Source organism: Martes martes (genome assembly GCF_963455335.1).
Source record: "Martes martes genome assembly, chromosome: 4".
NCBI classification, from domain to species: Eukaryota; Metazoa; Chordata; class Mammalia; order Carnivora; family Mustelidae; genus Martes; species Martes martes.
The window spans coordinates 38508306-38528261 of NC_137891.1; the positions used below are offsets into that span (position 1 = coordinate 38508306).

The 19956-nt window shown below is 44.9% G+C and overlaps 1 protein-coding gene across 4 annotated transcripts in view; it reads right to left on the bottom strand.

The window, feature by feature from the left end:
• Nucleotides 1–19956, bottom strand: part of MATN2 (matrilin 2) — a gene marked incomplete at both ends in the record, with an annotated part of 124687 nt that overhangs the window by 56312 nt on the left and 48419 nt on the right. For all 4 annotated transcript variants that reach the window (XM_080802715.1, XM_080802714.1, XM_080802712.1 and 1 more), the window contains one exon: nucleotides 6425–6547. In XM_080802715.1, the coding sequence (XP_080658841.1) occupies nucleotides 6425–6547 (123 nt within the window). The remainder of the gene's footprint in view (nucleotides 1–6424; nucleotides 6548–19956) is intronic.

Genomic DNA, 19956 nt, shown 5'->3' on the forward strand with positions numbered 1-19956 from the left:
GCTGAATGGTCTTCCCCACACTAAATACAGATGTTTAAGTCCTAAACCCAGTCAGGATATAACTGTAGTTGGAGGTAGGACCTTTAAAGAAATGATTCAATGAGGATGAGGCCATTCAGGTGAACCCTACTCCAGTCTGACTGGGGTCCTTTTAAGAAGAGGAGATCTGGACGCGCAAAGACGTACCAGGTAAGTGTGTACCCAGAAGAAAGATCACATGCAGAGGCAGGAAGGGACCGACCTTCTACGAGTCAAGGAGAGAGACCTCAAAAGAAACCAACCCTGGTGACACCTTGACCTTGGAGTCCTGGCTTCCAGAATGGTGAGAAAATAGAGCTCTAATGTTAAAGCCACTCACTCTGTGGCTTTGTTATGACCCTAGCAAACCAGTATTGGGAGAAATCCAATACTTAACAGGTTGGAACTGGGGGAAGTCACACATCAAACATGGGTGGTTAGCTGAAGGTCTAAAAAGCTGACCTTTCCATATAAAAATGGATCCTCCCACCCCTTGTCCCCAACTCAACTACCAACCATCCCCTCCTCAATGAAGGCGATTGGTAGAGCAGAATCCAGGGGGACAGCTCTGAAGGTAGCAGTAATGCCCCGCTAAAGCCCCATGGCTATGTGCCACCATCGTTCTGAGTACGTGCCTCAATCTGATTCTGTAATGTCGCATACATCTGACATGCTGTTAAATGCAAGCATTCAAAAGAAGACAAAAGTTCATAAAGGTTATAGAAATTCAGGGGTGCCTGGGTGGCTCAGTAGGTTAAGCATCTGACTCTTGGTTTCAGCTCAGATCATGATCTCCGGGTCATGAGATCAATCCCTGCATTGGGCTCGAGTCAACACAGAGTCTGCTTAAGATTCTCTCTCTTCCTCTCCCTCCCTCTCTGCACACCTCCCCTCCCTCACACTTGTTCTCTCTTTCTCTCACTCGCTCTATAAATAAGTAAAATATTTAAATAAAGAGGATACAGAAATTCAAATTCAGCTAATGCTTATCAGTTGCCCCTGTATCAAACAATATAATGACAGTAAAATTTAACAAATGTCTTACATATATCCACTCATTGAACCCTCACAACAATCCTTTGAGGTACGAATTATTGTTACCTCAATTTATAGATAAAGTCATTGAAACAGAGACAGGTTAAGAGACTTATAAAATGTGGTAACAACAGTACTTACCCCATAGGGTTGTTGCAACTATACACAAAGCATAGTATAGTAAATTATGACTTTGTAACATTCAATAAATGTGGATTAGGTTTTATCACCCTGCATCTTTATTCAGATAAAACTGAATTTGGGGGTTAAGAAATACCTTAATGCCATTCATTTGTTCCACAACCACTTACTGAGCAATTACTGTACAACGGACATTGTGTTAAACCCTGGATGGTCATGACAAGCAAATACCACACATAAGACATCTTAGAAGAAAGGCAGAAAGGAGAAGCCAAGCTTTTAGCAGAGATTACTTCCAGGAACTGAACCCGAAGAGGAACGGCTTTCAGGGTTTGACTTATACACATTTATTCTGACAATTTCTTTAATATGCAAAAGCTGACTTTGGAACTGGAAAAGTCATCGAGGGAACAAAGCTTTTTAAAATATATGACGGCTTGAGATTGTGATCAATCACTCAGCCTCCCTCGATGTACTGAAACACACAAGTCTACCCTGTGAAAGATGAAAAGGACACTCATTGGCCTCTCCCCAAGGGTTTACAATCTGCTTAGGCAGATAAGATGCAAACTGGACCAAAGTTACCCCCAAAGACAAGACAGTTGGTAAATACCAGAAGAACAGGTACAGCAGAAAAGTAGAGGGAACCCAATTAAAGCAAAAGGAGAACCTAGGTTGGGAATCCATCCTCGATCACCTGAATGTGGAAATAAATTCAGTAGTGGCCAGAGTGAAATGAGCAGTTAGGGAAATGGGACTCCAACACTAGAATTTAATGTTCCTCTAACTCAAAAATGGAAATGCTGTCTTGAAAAGTCCTGAGGATGGCTAAGAATTGGATTTCCATGCAGGTCACGGTCATAACTCTGGGATGAGTCAAAGTGCTAGACTCACAGCTTTGAGGGTTGCATCCTTTCACCTGTAGCTGGACGTAATGAATTTCTACCACACGTCTCTAAATAAATAATTTAGAGTTGCAGTCCCCGCTGTCCCACCACCTCCCCCTCCCCCTGAAATCGGCCCTCTGTTCCACCCCTTTTGGTCATTATCAGTGGGCTTCTGGCCATCTTTGTGTCCCTAATGGCCAGCAGAGTGCCTGGCAGAGAGTTTGGAAATATTCGCTGAGATGAATCCGTGACTCAACTCAATGGCTTTTTCTCTAAGTTCTGTTCCCTTTGGCCGGAGCATGACATTGATATTGACCTGGCCTAGAAATTCTCTTTCCCATCATATTCCATGACTCCTGATTCTTTTGCCCACCTCTCCTCTCCCCCACCCCCACCTTAGGCTGTTCCTTCACAGATATTTTTTCTGCCCCACTTGTCCCCCCGGCTCCCTACATGTGGCTCAGGCCAGCAAGGCTCAGGCCTTCACTCTCTCCTCACTCCATACTTCAGGATAGCCAGGAAATGATGATGATGATGATATACATTATAATAATGATAATAATGGCCTTGTGTGTATTAGAAACTTGACTCCTTATTTAATCCCACAGCACTCTATGACGTAGGTATTATTACTCTACAATATGGATGAGAAAAACGGAGGCTCAGACATGAAATGACCCATGACCAGTGAGCAGCAGAACTGGGATTGAAGCCCAGGTCTTACTGTACTGAAGGTCAAAACAGACACACACACAAATACGCATTTAAAGTGAAAATTAGATGGAAATTAAAATTTAGGAAAGAACGCACTGCGTGGCTTCCCAGCTGCGCTGTTGGTTCTCACTTCCCCTCATCATGAGGTAATCTTTTCTCCTCCCTCCCGACACGTCCTTGTCAGGGTCCCACCTTAACTTCGGACTCACCTTGTCTCGAACTGCTCATTATCTGTCAGAATTAATGGAGGCTCAAACTCAGGAGCGACTTCTGACTCTTCCTCCGCCCCTTTACTCACAGCGTCTCCTCACGCCTTACTCCCTCCCTCTCCATCTCTTCAGTCATCCCTCAAACTCTGGCCCTTGTCACCTCTCCTTGAGGACTGCCAGAGTCTCCTGACTGGTCTTTCCATCCCTCACCGTCTTCCTTCTGGAATCTATCCTTCAGTTCACCATGAGATTCAGTTTCCTAAAATGAGGCTTTACATTTGTCACTTCCGATTAGAAACCCTTCAGTGTCTCTCTTGCAGAGATGAAGTCCAGACTCTTCACCCTGATTTTCAAAGCCCTGAACGCTCTGCTTGCAGCTGGTATCTTCAATTCCTTCCTCTACTTCACACCTGCCGGAGCTCTCTGCTTCAACAGAGTGGGTCTCTTCCACTGTTTGAGCCAGGCTGGCCTTAACTGGGGTGACCCTGTAATTTGTCACCCCAGAATAGAACCCCTTTGAAAGCGAAAGGGAGGGCTGTTGAGAACTAAGCCAACAGGCATAAGCAGGAATCATGCTGGATTAACTGGGATTTATGGTCCCCATGTTCTTAATGTTCCCATCTACACACAGGCCATCCAGACCAGCTGCTGACAGAGAGTTTCCAGAGTCCCCACCAGCCTTTGCTTCTCTAAATTTCCTGTCTCAATCTGACACCTGGAGTCTCCATCTTTGACAAGCCCCTTCAGACTGCTGTCCTCAAGTAAGATTGCCTGCTTAGCTTTAAGTCTGGCATCCCTGTGATTGTCTCCCCCTCATCCACCCGCTCTCAGGAGCAAGGCCTGCCCCTCCCAACCCAGCCTTCGAGCTTTGAGAGCTCTGCCGTGTCCACACCGTTACCGCCCTTCATGTCTCCCCTTGCCTTGGACACCTGTCCAATGGCTACCCGTCCTTCCTTTCCCAGATTTTCCCCACCCCGGCCATTAGAATGACCTTCTTCTCTGACCTTCTGCAGTTTCTCTTACTTCCGCCATTGGCTTTGCACCCAGCATAGCTCCACCAAGCAGCACTGGACCCCTAGAGACACCGAGGTTCTCCACCACACAGGCACGATAAGGCAATTATTTGTGGCAACGCTTAGAAAACTGGGTTCCTCACCACCCTCCAGTTTCCCAAGGCCCAGGGCAGGCCTCCTGCCCCAGCCACAGCCCCTACTGCCCCTGCCCCAACTACTCCTTGGTGCCCACACAAGCTCTGGGCCTTCCCTGCTCCTTCCCTCTCCTGATTAACCAGACACACTCGCCCTTCCTCCTGAAGCTTATCCACTGGCCTTATTCCCAATGGCCCAGTTTCCTTCTGACCCAACAGCACCCAATGTTTCCATCCATTTAACCACCGGTAAGGGAAAAAATATGTTAGACACAGGAAACAGTATGACCTCATTTTGTTCAACATTAACAAAATGTTTTGAATTAGATATTTTTGTAAGTTTTTATTTTATTTTTTTTAAAGATTTTATTTATTTATTTAACAGAGAGAGAGAGAGATCACAAGTAGGCAGAGAGGCAGGCAGAGAGAGAGGGAGAAGCAGCCTCCCCACAGAGCAGAGAGCCCGATGCGGGTCTCCATCCCAGGACCCTGAGATCATGACCTGAGCCGAAGGCAGCGGCTTAACCCACTGAGTCACCCAGGTGCCCTTTTGTAAGTTTTTGAAAAGATTTTATTTATTTATTTAGAGCACATGCATGAGTGGGGGGAGGGGCAGAGGGAGAGAGAGAATCTCAAGTAGATTCTGTACCAAGGGGCTCGATCTCACAGCCCTGAGATCGTGACTTGAGCCAAAATCAAACGTCAGGTGCTGAACCCACTGAGCCACCCAGGTGCTCCTTGAATTAGATATGTGTGTGGGGAAAAGTCTGGCAGAAAATACAACAAACTATTAATAATGATTTTTCTCATCTGCTTAATCCCTTTTTTTTAATTTAAATTCAATTAGCCAACACACAGTACATCATTAGTTTCAGATGTAGTGTTCAACAGTTCATCAGATGCATAAATCACCCAGGGCTCATCTGTTTAATCTGTTTATCCTCAATGAAAGTATATTACTTGCATGATAAAAGTGAATGAAGCATGTTGACTTCTCTTTTGCCCCCGTTAGTGGGTGTGATAACTTGCTCCCTATCACTGTCACCACCGGCAGATTAAGAAAAAAATAAATAAAACCTCCAAGGCTTAGGAGACCAATTCCATTTGTGGACCTCTGATGAGGGCAGTTTTCATTCCTGTCAGTGTGTAAAAACAAGCAAACAAACCCACTCCATTCTCACCTGCAAAGAAGATGCCACCAATACTTTTGTTTTGTGGCTTTTTCCTTCTGCATCCTTAGCTAAGAATCAAAGTGTGCTGGAAAATGTAAATTCTATGTGCAATGTAATAATCATTCACTACGGGAAGCAAGACCTAACAGGACACAACAACATATCCCCCTGAAAACAATGGGATATGGACGAGAAAATGCAGGATTTAGAGTCAGTAGCTTCCCCCTCTGACGTCAGTCGAGTCCTTTCCCTTCCTTTGCCCCCAGATTTTTTTGCCTTAGAGGTACTGAGTTCAGTTCATTGAACACTTCCTGCTTGCCAGTCACTGTTTGTTGGAGGAAGGACGAACGAGACCGTATGAGTTTAAGGACACACTGGGAGGAGGCATTAGGGATCTGCTGGTGTGCTCTCTAAGTGCTCAGGAGAACCATTATCCTTCACTGAAGAAATCAGATGCCACCCCCTGCTCTTCTACATCCCACCAGGTCACACAAGGTAGGGTTACCCAGTGGGAAGCCACTCAAATGATTGCAAGCGGGTGCCTGAAATTCCAAGCACTGCCCTTGCAACTTCTTCCCAGGCTTGCCTTCGAGGCAACTATTCCTTTCCTCTGACAATGGTCTCTTCTCACAGACAGCTGGGCTCTCACTCCTGCTGGTCCCTTGGGCCCATCGCTGGCAGATCCATGCTTAGCAGGAAGGCTGCCTCCATCTTTGAGGGGCCACTCAGCAACCTCGCCCACCAGCAAGAGAATCTCATGAACAACACAGGAGCTGTACTGAAGTCAGGCCACCCCAGACAGCCTCCGTGTTTGCTGAAAATCCACCCAGTCCTTTTCAAGGGAGGCAGTATATAAAGGGACGCTTATATTTACATAGATGATCAGAAATCTGCCTTTTGTTGAGGACCTCGAATGAGAACATGCTAGCCTCAGCTATAAAGGAAGTCCTCAGAGTTCAAATTGGGACTAACAACTGGACCAGAGAACGGAGTACTTTGTTGAAATTCAAAGGAGAGCACTTGGATCTGTGGGAGGCTCCCCAGCCCCCTCGCTGTGCCCAGCTTGCCCTTCCTCATTAAACAAGGCAGGGGAATACTCACCCACACATCTTTTCCCGTCCTCGGCCAGCGTGAAGCCGCTGTAGCACTGGCAGACGAAGGAGCCCAGAATATTCACACAGAGCTGCTCACAGCCGTGGTCCTCCGCCGCACACAGATCCTGGACTGGGGCAGAGTCGCACCGTTAGAACACAGCTCTGAAGGACATGACCCTCAGTACACTGCCAGGCAACAAGCACTTGTTAAAATCACTTTTAACACATTAAGTAACTGTAATCCTACCATCCAGAGGCAACCGCTGTTAACGTTTTGATGCATTTCTGTGTATAAATAAAAACAGAGCTTTCGAAGTGGGAATTATTCACCTCTAGGAAACGCATTGAGTAATTTCAAATTAACATCGGTTTTGTATTTTCCTCACGTTCGTGAAAGTGCTCGGAACCATTCTGGTGCCTCCTGTTAAGTCATCACAAGCAAGCATTTGCCCTCGTCTGCATCAAGTACCATCCCTGTTGTTCGAGAACAAAAATGCTTTGTCATCCCCGTCGCACCGGCGTACGTGAGATAGTCTGGCATGGTCTTTGACACTCTGCAGACGGGGAAGCCGAGAGAGAGCACCGTGAGAAGACCGGCTCCTCCACCCACCCCAAACATGGCAGGTCCCAATTCTGCATCTGTCCCTTTGGAAATTACTTCCCTTCACTCCATTTGTCTACCGGAACGATCTTTGGAAATCTTCCTTAAGCTCTATTTCTTCACGCCACTGACAAAGGAGGAAAATGTGAAGCCAAAGGAGGTTAGATCGAGGTAACAAAGATTACTAGGGAGAAACGGATATCTGGTTCTTAGCGGGCCTCTTCAAGTCGCATATTTATTACGCGCTGAGCCCTGGCTATCCACGTGAGAAGGCACTGGCAGGAATGCATTTACCGCGAGCGAACTAAAAATATATCGGGGGATGAAAAGGTTAAAGGCATTTTCAATCCATCACTGACTAAGTCTCTCCTTTGCAAGAAACAGGCTGATGTGATGACATTATTTCTCAGCCAGGAGAATGGCTTTGGTGTTGGAACTAGCTCTTCCAGTGACTTCACCATCAAAGCTGGAGAAAACCAAAGAGCATTAAAGGGATCAAGTATGTTAAAAAGAGTTTTCACTGGTTAAAAGCTATCACTAATGAAAGCTATGATAAAAACTCAATTAACTAGAAAGCTTGGTTGATCCCCGAATCCAATGGGTACACTTAAATGTAATCTCCTGTGTCACTGAGTTTTATTGCTTATTATGCTTTTAGATAAATATAAAATATTAATATAAAATATAAAATATAAATATAAAATATTAAATTGATAAAAAGATAAAAGCTGATTTATTCATCACTTCTATTAAATGCACTAAATCATTTTTAAAAATAAAATCTGCCTCATTATATTAAAAAATGTTTATGTCTAAGATTGTACAAATAGGGGCTCTGGCTTTTAAGTGCTAAAAGATGTATTTTCATTCCTGAAGCAATGAAGTAGATGAAGAAAATTATAGATGCAAATTCTTCTATCTCTTACCAGTATATTTATATCTTAGATTTCCAATTGGGAACTCCAATTGAGATTTCCAGTAGATTTAGATAGAAGAAAAACACCAATAACCAAAAAAAAAAAAAAAAAAAAACCCAAAAACCACTTTAGCTCACGTAAAAATCACAGTGAATAATTAATAATAAAAACCATCAGTTACAAGCCTAAGCCAGAGATCTAATAAAAATCTGAATCATAGGATAGTCTACATTTATTCAATAAATGAAGTACCCCCCCTTTGTCCCAGGCACTGGGGATACAGAGATGAACCAAAGAGACAAAGGGGTTCCTGCTGTCAACCAGCTTGTATTCTAAGGGTTAGTAATGGGAAGCTCTAGGAAGAGCATTTCTGATTGAAAGAACAGCAAATGCAAAAGTCCTGAGGTAGAAAAAACTAGCCCCATAGCCAAGGGTGGATTGGAAAATGTTGGCAGGTAAGCGTTAGAGAATGCAAAAGCCCTCCGGGCTGAGGGAACAGTGTGAGTAAATGTGCAGAAATGAGGAAAACGGGACAGGCCTGGTAGCTGAATTCCATGCTGGGAATTCCAAAGGAAGTGGCAGGAGGGAAGATGGGAAGGATAACTGACACGAGATGAGCGAGGGCCAGAAGGCAGGCTGAGAAGTCAATTCCATTCAGCAGGCAACCCAGATGAATGTGTGAGTGCTAGAGTGGAGCCCAGAGGGAGGAGCCTCCAAGCCCAGCCAACCTGAAGAGGTCTTCCTGGAAGAGGTACCATTTGATGGAAGTCATGAGCCATGAGTGGGGGTCACCAGGGAGAGAAGGCTTGGAAGGATAACAGGAACTCAGAATTCAGTGTTTCCCCTATCTCCCATAGTTTTATGACCCTTCAGTGAAATGGATCAAAAGGAGGATCTGGCGGTTTCTTCAGCTTTGGTGAAACTTAGCAGACTTCTAGCTGTTAAATAAAAATTACCGCTGTGTTTGAGAACAGTGGTAGTTTTTTTTTTAATTCCGTGCTCAAATAGCTCTGGTCTGCTGGCACAGTGATAGAAAAATTAACCTCCTGATAGGAGGACCTTCAACTGTTCTCCGGAGCCAGAGCAATCCGCCTTCCCTGTCAGTGGTCACCTCTCCCCTGGGCATGTACCACAATGTCAATTACACAGGCATCCATACAGCCATCTATGCACTGTGTCTCCCTTGCTAGTCTCTAAGCTCCCTCACAGGGAGGAGAAAGCACCTGTTTGAAAGCATCGTGGCTGGAAAAGGTCACTCCAGCACAGTGGAACAAATTATACCCCCAAATCCCAAGGCCATCTCTGAAGATGGGGGGCCCGAGCTCCTCCACCTGGGTCTCCCTTCTCTGCTCTGGCCGCTGCTCTGCCCCCTTTGGTGTCCAGTGGGAACCCTGCCTAATGGCAGTTACAGAGGAGTGGTGGGAGCATAGGTGCTTTTTATTCTTACTTATAATGATCCGCTTTCAAATTTTCTAACACGGGTTCATAACAAGAGCTTTTATAATAATGAAAAAAAAAACCCAACATGTTACAAAAGAACCCCTTAGAAAGCAGCATTTTGAAAGCAATGAACCAAGACCTTGAAGCAATCCTCTTCCCCCCACCCCCCACAAGACTTCTCCCCACAGGGTAGGTAAGAGAAGCAATGCTAACTCCTTTCAGGACCCGGCTGGGACCCCCACGGAACAGTCTGTAAATAACCACAAGGTCTGGTCGACAGGAACAGCAGCGCCCAACCTTAGCTACCCATTAGAACCATCTGCAGACTTTGTGAAAATCGTAATGCCCAGGGCGCCCTCCTCCTTACCTCAAACGGGCTTGGCCAGGGAGTAGGGGGAGGGGGTAATGCAAGAAGCGGTGTTTGTTTAAAAGCTCCCCAGAGAACTCCAGCACCCCGCCAGGATGAGAGACGTCAAACTGGATAAAAGTCCTTGCAATCATCCGAGGGGAAAGTGCCCAGACCTAGGAGGCAGTCTCCCCCTTTATTAACTGAGACTGCCAGGCTCAGTTTCCTCTTTTACATAAACCTCAGAATGACTGCTGTCCTCCATTCCCTCTCCAAGTGGCTGAGAGGACTGCAGACACTACGTGAGGGCGCAGAGTGTGGTAGGACCAGGAGGCTTATCGCTCGCATTCCAGAAGCCCGGCCCCACCAACAGTGCGTGTGCCAGCTGGCATCCTGTGTGTTGTACTTTCAGACTGTTTTTATAATGTGGGGGATTTATGGCCCGTAGGATCTGCACTGTCCCAAGGGAAACCACTGAGGGATTAACTTAATTAAACAAAGACTGAGGAAAAAATATAGACTAGGTTCTGACAAAACAATGTTGTTTTTCTGGCAGTGCTCACTTCTATTTGAAACAAATACAGATATTTTTTGAGGATTCCTTATGCTTTTGAAAAACAGTGCTTCTTTTTCTCACAGCCCAGGAGGGTTTCCACTGAAGGGTAATAAAACGATGGGGGATGGGAGACGCACCGAATTCTGAGTTCTCATTATCCTTCCAAGCCTCCTCTACCTGGTGATCCCCACTCATGGCACATGACTTCTGTCAAATGGCACCTCTTCCAGAAAGACCTCTCCTGGATGGCTGGGCTTAAAGGCTCCTTCCTCTGGACTCCACTCCAGCACTCACACGTTTATCCAGTGGTACTGGAAAGACCTGATAGTGTCTGTCTGCCTCACTGGAACATGAGCTGATCTTACTGATTTGCCAGAGCCTGACACAATGTTCTCACGCATGTCATTGGTATTCAATTTAGTGTTCATCTGTTGAAAGTACAGTGACAAAAGGCCCATACTCCCTGTCTCCCAATAGGGATGTTCCTAGAGTCCTAAAACTCCTCTCCTCCATCAGAAATGGGATCCTGGTTGGGGTGCCTGGGTGGCTCAGTGGGTTAAAGTCTCTGCCTTCAACTCAGGTCATGATCCCAGGGTCCTGAGATCCAGCCCCGTACTGCACTCTCTGCTCAGCAGGGAGCCTGCTTCCCCCTCTCTCTGCCTGCCTCTCTGCCTACTTGTGATCTCTCTCTCTCGGTGTCAAATAAATAAATAAAATCTTTTTAAAAAGAAAGAAAGGAAGGAAGGAAGGAAGGAAGGAAGGAAAAGAAATGGGATCCTGGCAGGATGAGGGTGATGGGAACAAAATTCTTCCAGTCTCCGGTACCTCTCCTTGTCCCCAGCCAGAAATGTTCCCATACCAGAAGAGGGCTCAGAGTATGGTGACCTCTGGGAGCCAACCCCCAGCTGCAGACACCAGTACTGTCATGACAGCTAACAGACTGGCTGTCTTGCTGTTTCTGCTACGTCCCTGGTACCTAGCACTGTGCCTGGCACGTTGTCGGTGCTCAGTAAGGACTTAGCTATGAGAGAATGAACCCATGTCCATGCTACACAGGGTTGTCGGGTATGTCTCCCTCATCAGTCTTATCTAGGCTGGAAACTTGGAGAAGGACAGTCTTGGATCAGTCCTGGTGTCCCTCAGGATGCCTGGATGATACCATGCATCTCACACAGCAGGTGTGTAGTGCACCTCTGCTGATTGGACTTGACTGCTCCCCCAGCCTAGAGTTCTCAGACGGCTCTTACCTGACTGCTCCCTATTAGAGATCAAGTTCTTCCTCACCATCTGCCTTACCACAACCATAACAGAACCCTTCATTTACAACGATTATTGAATGTCCATTTTCCCTCCCGTAGGAGGCCAGGTTTGATTTGCTCAGTACTCCAGCTCAAATATCCAGCACTACATGGGGCATCTTTTAATTTCTTAATTTTTAATTTTAAAAAAATATATTTTTAAATATATTTGAATGACTGAATTCGTTCATTCATCCATTTGTCAAACAAAGTACTGGGAAAACAACAGTGAATAAAATAGATTTTAAAAATATATATCTATCAGGGAGAAGATATTTGCAAATGACATATCAGATAAAGGGCTAGTGTCCAAAATGCATAAAGAACTTATCAAACTCAACACCCAAAGAACAAATAATCCAATCAAGAAATGGGGAGAGGACATGAACAGACATTTCTGCAAAGAAGACATCCAGATGGCCAACAGACACATGAAAAAGTGTTCCACATCACTCGGTGTCAGGGAAATACAAATCAAAACCACAAAGAGATATCACCTCACACCAGTCAGAATGGCTAAAATTAACAAGTCAGAGAATGACAGATGCTGGCGAGGATGCGGAGAAAGGGGAACCCTCCTACACTGTTGGTGGGAATGCAAGCTGGTGCAACCACTCTGGAAAACAGCATGGAGGTTCCTCAAAAAGTTGAAAATAGAGCTACCCTATGACCCAGCAATTGTACTACTGGGTATTTACCCTAAAGATACAAATGTAGTGATCTGAAGGGGTACACGCACCCAAATGTTTACAGCAGCAATGTCCGCAATAGCCAAACTATGGAAAGAACCTAGACATCCATCAACAGATGAATGGATAAAGAAGATGTGGTGTATATATACAATGGAATACTATGCAGCCATCAAAAGAAATGAAATCTTGCCATTTGCGATGACATGGATGAACTGGAGGGTATTATGCTTAGTGCAATAAATCAATCAGAGAAAGACAATTATCATATGATCTCCCTGATATGAGGACACTGAGCAGCAATGTGGGGGGGTTGGGGGGTAGGAAAAGAATAAATGAAACAAGATGGGATCGGGAGAGAAACAAACCATAAGAGACTCTTAATCTCACAAAACAAACTGAGGGTCTCCAGGGGAAGGAGGGTAGGGAGAGGGTGGTGGGGCTATGGACATTGGGGAGGGTATGTGCTATGGTGAGTGCTGTGAAGTGTGTAAACCTGGTGATTCACAGACCTGTACCAACCTGGGGCTAATGATATATTATATGTTAAATAAATAAATAAATAAAATTTAAAAAAAATATATATATATCAATTGAAGTCTGTCCCATGAAGATTATACTCAAGTGGGGGCTGGCTCCTACCAACCTACATGACAGACTGTGCATGTACGTCTCTGCCCTATCCTGCATTCAGCAAGGACAGGCAGGTGCATGAAATCACCAGCACTGGCTGTATTTACCCCACAAGAATCCGAGAACCTTCCCACTCAGGGCATCTTCCCCTGGAGATCTGATTCTTAAACATTAACCAGCACACCACTGACAGAGGCCAGACATAAAAAAAACAGGTAAGCCGTACGTTATGTTAGATCTCTCTCTCTCTTTTTAAGATTTAATTAGTTTATTTATTTGACAGAGAGAGGGAACAAACAGCATGGGAGCAGCAGGGAGAGGGAGAAGCAGGCTCCCCGCTGAGCAGGGAGCCCAACAGCCTCAATCCCAGGATCCCGGCATCATGACCTGAGCCGAAGGCAGATGCTTAATCTACTGAGTCACCCAGGCACCCCATGTTAGATCTTACAAGTGCTTCAGAAAAATATTAGCTGGAAAAGGGAGTTGGGAATGTGGAAGGAAGGGAACTTGTATTTTATATGCTGTGGTCAGAAGGTGGTCTCACTCAAAAGATTCTTTTATACAAAGACTTGAGGGAGGTAATATGGAAAAGGAAGGAGCCAGGGAACTGAACCTTGGAGAAAGGAGATAAAGGGCAGTTAGTTGTCTTGGGGGCGTGGAGGGGGGGGGCGGCGGCGGTGTGAGACAGAGTGAGAAGAAGATCGTCTTTGGAGCCAGACCTGCCTCCGGCTAGCTGACTTGTGTGACCTCACATGAGTGATTTCTAGAAGACCCAATTTTCCTAGAAGTTAAATAATTAAGTGGAGAAAACATTGCAGGGCTGAGATAATGAGACGAGTAAAGCCCCTGGCAGACATATAAATACTCAGCAAATGCTAGCCTCCTTCTTGCTTAGACGGGTACAGAAAGGTCTTGGAGGCATAGGCCCATTTCAGCACGCAGGAGAGGTCGGCCCCAGCCAAGTTTTGCCCACATCACCATTACAGTATAGTGTCAATTTACAGGAGGCCTGTGAGAATGCCACGCATGGACGTAGCTTCAGATTTCTTTAAATAACGTCGACGTATCCTTGACTAAGTTTTGCTTTGTGAACTCTCTGCTGAATTGATCTGATACAGCAAAGCAGGCAATTTTGAATTTTATAACAAAAGATCTCACCACATGCAAGCAATGTCTTGCCAGAAGGCAATCATTAGCACAGAGCTGACAGTCAGCAGAATTTACTTGCTTTTAGTTCCTTGTGAATTGTAGGGAGGGATATTAACTCCAGCTGCTTAGTCTTCCCAGGTGAAATAAATCAGTGAGGATTTGATAACTCAGAGCCCCAGAGCTGTGCTCAAATCCATCCCTAGTGTTTGCCCCAGGGCTCGCAGGCATCCTAGATTTAAGTGCCTGCCTTCATTTATGATCTCGAAACCCTGGCGCCTCGCCTGGGCCAGAGAACTTGGAAAACCTCCATCTGGTTCCGCTGGACGAGGAGCACGGGACAAGGCTGGGGGCTGCCGTGGCTGACATCATGCCAGGCGACATCAAAGGGGGTTTTACCGGCTTTTCAGAGCTTTTGACAAGCCACACTGCGTGCTGTTCCTACCAACGACAGTTTAATCTGTCCTTTGGAGTTAAAGCAAAATGAACACCTTTAAAGACACACTCCACTTTTTTAAACAACTCCTGCTGTTACTCGGCCCGAGATGTAGAAATCACAAGTTATCCATCCCAGCAAGAGCGAAGAGAAATGTATTATTAGGGCTGTTACTTCACCCAAGTGAGAGACAATGCGGTTTCCGCCCGCACCAGTGTGAAAGCCCTCCCAGAATCAGGCCTCCACAAACCCAAGCCTGGGTTTGGGGGACCATCCCTCTTCTTTCATGGTGCCTGAAAGCACTAATCTTATTTTGACAGCTGCAGTTTGGACTTAAAGACTCTCGACAGTAAATGTGAGTCATCGGCCTTGTGCTTCTAATGCTGGAAGAAACAAAACAAACCCAATGTCACTGAGAAAAACAAACCTGTCCTTTGGGCAAACCCCAGCTGTGCCTCCAACCCTCCTCTCCCCAACTGTCAATTTCTTTGCCAGTCAGTTCTCCTAGTCACTCACAAGATTTTCATTCTGAGAAGAGAAAAGGGGAAAGAATTCCGCCCCCCCCACCTCCCTGTAAAGCCTTAAAACATAAGTAAATCTGACCCAATGAGGTGCATGGAAATAAACAAGCATGTACAAGTAACGCCCTAGTCTTGTAGAGCGCTTTGCAATTTCCAAACGAGGGCCTTCATCTCATTCTTAATATAAACTCCCTACTGAGTGGAGTCTTTAAGATCCAGTTTAAAAGGCCTCGGTGGTTTCCAGACTTGGGCTTAATCAGGATTGCCTGGAGAGATTGTACACACACACACACACACACACACTCTCTCTCTCTCTCTCCTAAGTAACTCCCCCCCCCCCAAAACACACACACACACACTCTCCTAGGTCCCACCGCAGAGTCCCGGATTAGGGATTAGGGATTAGGGAACTCTAGAATCCTGCCCCCCCGAGGGGGGGGGTGCCTTTCCAGCCAGTTCCCCAGCTCAGCTGAGGTTGCTTGTCTGGGGGACCACTTTGAGAACCCCATATCTGGGCGCTTGTGAAACCAGGAACACAGAGAAGAAGCTGCACGAGCCTCACACTCACTTTCCCCTGACTGGTGCTGATTCTTTTACAGGGCTCGTCTCCACTCACACATGGGCAGGACTGCTCTCCCATGAGAACGCCACCCAGCCTGGATTCCTTTCTTTTCTTTTCTTCTTTAAAAAAAAAAAAAAAAAAAAAAAAAATCCTGCAGCCTGGCCCAACCAGAGGGCGAGCAGGCTGCACATTACCATCTCCAGGTCCCCGGACCTGGACCCCCGGGGTGGAGAGGAGGCCCGGTGACCACGTCCACCCAGCTCAGCAGCCTCTGCTCCCGGTTAGGGCTGTCCTAGCAGCACCTGGGGCCTTGCGGTTCCTCGACAAGCTGCAGGCTGGCAGGCTGTGGGGGGCAGCCTGCTGGCCCTTCTACCCTCTCTCCTTGCTCTCACCGTGGGCAGCCCCGAAGCTCCGACCCCGACCTTCTCTTTCCACGCTCCCTCTCTACCTCCAAGATTTGATCCGTTTTCAGGGTCAATTACTACCACCGGGCAGATTATCCTTGAACTCTAATGTCTCATCTCCAGCTGCATGCAACCACTTGGGTGGGCTGCTTCCCAGACTCGCTAGTTTTGCCTCAAAATCAGGTTTCCTTTCTGAAGCTAGCTGTCATTCTAAATTCTGCTGCCATCCCCTGACCCCCATCCCCCGGCTTATGTCATAAGCTCTTCCCCAGGGTGGGGCTTATGGCGGTGGTCTCCTAATAGATTCTGTCACTGAACGGACTGAGCTGATGGGAATTGTAAACTGATTGCCTCTTTCATCTTCCGCTCCATAGGTGCGGAGCATAAAGGAAACCAAGATCTGAGTGTTTCTTGGGTCGCCAACATAAAAGAGAAACACTCATTTTTCTCCTACTGCCCAGGAAGAGTGCCTAGAGGGAACCAGTAGGTGTTGGATGAATGAGTGAACGGGTGGATGGTAGTTCTCCACCCACTTTCTACCAGTTTAAATCCCATGTATACATTACTGTTAAAATCAATTTACTAAAATGTGGTTTTACCATTGACACCCCATGACCAGCCCCCTCTACCCACCAAAGACCGCTGCTGGGACTCAGCTTGAGAAACCAATTGCTCCATAATTTGTTCCAGCTTACATTCCTTCCCTCAGCCCCCACTAATGTCCCAAACAAACTGGTCCAGACAGGCAGTCTGGTCTAGTTAGCACCCTCAAAGACAGCAAGCCCTGCCTTTCTCTTAGACTTGTTGGAAAAAACCCTCTTCCACAACACCTTCCCTCATTGTTCCGCGATCTTTAACCAATCTCGTCTTGCAGCCTCTGTCTCAGCATCACTTACCTTCCAAAACCACCTTGTTCTGACTTTCTCTCTCTCTATTAGCCTTATTGAGTTGTAAATGGCATACAATAAACTGCACATGTTCAAAGTACGCACTTTGATAAATTTGTCATGTCAACATGATCAGCACAATCAAGATAATGAGCATATCCATCACCCCCAAACCCTCAACATTTCCTCATACCCCTCGGTAATCCCTCTGCCCGCTTCCGCGCCACTGCCCCCCTCATCCTCAGGCAACCATGAATCTGCTGTCACATAGATTAGTTGTCATTTTCTAAAATTTTCTATAAATGGAATCATACACCATGTACACTGTTTTGTTTGTCTTATTTCATCCAACGTGGTTATTTTGAAATTCATCTAGCTTGCTGCTTGTGTCAATAGTTCATTCTCAAAAAAAAAAGTTAATTCTCTTCATTGTCTTGTAGTATTACATGGTATCATGTAATACTACAAATATCATAATATCATAATATTATCATAATATAATATATAATATATATTATATATATAATATATATAATATAATATCATAATACTACAAATATCATAATTTGTTATCCCTTTACTTATTGATGGACATTTGGGTTGTTTCCAGTTTGGGACTCTTACAAGTAAAGCTGCTGTGAACATTCATATTCAAATTTTTGTTTGGACATAGGCTCACATGAGCGACTCAGGGCTCAGTCGGTTAAGCATCAGACTCTTAGATTAGGCTCAGGTCATGATCCCAGGGCTGTGAGATCAAGCCCCACCTCGGCTCCATGCTCAGCATGGACTCTGCCTGAAAGTCTCTCTCCCTCTCTCTCTCCCTCCTCCTCCTACTCGAACACTCTCTCTCCCTCTCAAATAAGTAAATAAATAAAATCTTTTTAAAAAAATCTTTGGACATATACATTACTTTCTTTGGGGTAAATACCTAAAGCTTGAATGGCTAGGTCATACGGTAGGTATATATTTAACTTTGTAGAAAACCGCTAATCTGTTTTCCGAAGAGGGTGAACCATTTTTTACATTCTTGCGAGGAACAATGATAGTTCCTGTTGCCAACTTTGCTACCATGTATTACGGTCAATGTTTTAAATTTATCCAATCTAGTAGAGGTATGGTAGAATCTCACTGTGGTTTTAATTTGTATCTCTCTAGTAATTAATAACTAAACATCTCTTCACAGGCTTCTGTGCCATCCATATGTCTTCTCTGGTTTATATCTGTTCAGATCTTTGGCCCATTTTCACTGGGTTGTTTATTTTCCCATTATTGAGTTCTAAGAATTCTTTATATATTCTAAGGTCCTTTGCTGGGTGTGTGTTTTGCAAATATTTTATCCTAGTCTATGGCTCACCTTTTCATTTTGGTAGTAGTGTATTTTGAAGTGAAAATGTTTTGATTTTTTTAAAAGATTTTATTTATTTATTTTAGAGAGAGCGAAAACATGAGCAGAGGGAGAGTCAAAAGGGGAGGGAGAGGGACAAGCAGATTGCACAACTAAGCATGCAGCCCATGTGGGGGGCTCGATCCCCCGACCCCCGAGATCAGGACTGGAGCTGAAATCAAGATTCAGACACTCAACCAACTGAACCACCCAGCCGCCCCCAAATGTTTTAATTTTGATAAAGTTCTGCTAATTGAGTTTTCTCTTTGGTGTTCTGTATCCTATTTTTAAGAATCCTTGCCAAATCCAGGGTTATCAAAAAATTTTTCCTACATTTTCACGTAGATGTTTGTTTCCACTCTTACATTTAGATTTAAAATTAGCTTTGAATTCATTTTTGTATATGGTGTGACGTGAAGGTCAAGATCCATTTTGTGCACATGGCAATCCAATTGCTGTAGCACCATTTGTTGATGACATTATTCTTTCCTCATGAATTGCTCTGGCGGTTTTCTCAAAAATCAGTTCACATATGTGCATGGGTTTATTCCTAAACTATATATGCTGGTTCATTGATGTCCACCAACACACACTGTTTTGATTGCTGTTGTTTTATAATTAGTCTTAAAATCAGATCATCTAAACCCCCCCCCCCACTTTGTTTATTTTTTCTTGGAGTTTTCATTGATCTCATTATTTGCAGATTCCATATTTGCAAAGTCACCTACTTTCTAAAATTTACTTGTACCCCAAATCGATATTTGCCATATCTTCATGGCCATCCATGGGTGTGCACAGAATGGTGAAAAATTTGAGTTACCTGATGCACACATTCCCAATTAAGGTCCAAAAAGACAATGCTCTGCCTTCCTGTTTTCATTCTCATACTGCCAACAAACATCCTTTTTGTGTTCTATTTGGTGCCATGTTTTGTTTTGTTTTTTTCCTGCCTTTTATGCATTTTGTTAGGTGATTTCACTGTTTAAAATGGCTCTCAAGGAACGCCTGAGTGGCTCAGTTGGTTAAGCCGCTGCCTTTGGCTCAGGTCATGATCCCAGGGTTCTGGGATCAAGTCCCACATCTGGCTCCTTGCTCAGCGGGGAGCCTGCTTCCCTCTCTCTCTCTCTGCCTGCCACTCGGCCTGCTTGTGCTCTCTCTCCTTCTCTCTGACAAATAAATAAATAAATAAAATCCTTTTTTAAAAAAATGGCTCTCAAGAGCAGCGTGAAATGCTGTCCAGTGTTCCTAAATGCAAGAAGGCTGTGACGTGCCCCACGAAGAACAGGTGTATATTCGATGATCTTCATTCAGGCATGAGTAATAGTGCTGTCAGCTGGGAGTTCAATATTAACCAATCAACAGTATATACTCGATAAGGTGTCTTTGCATAGAAACACACGTAAAACAAGGTTATGTACTCATTGACGATGTGGCCAGAAGCTCACAAAAATGTAATTCTGTATTTCTTCCAGGAGCATTGATCTAGTAGTTGCTAGTTCTGTGTTCACAGAGGCTTCCAACCATCATGAATAATGAGAGTCGACTGTATTTGACTATTATAGTTTTGGGGGGTTTTTTGCATTTTCACATATATATTTTAGAATCAGATTGTCAGTTTCTATCTAAAAACATCTGCTGGGATTTTGATAAGGATTGCTTCGAATCTATAGATCAATTTGGAAAGAACTGACATCTTAGCCATATTAAGGCTTTCAT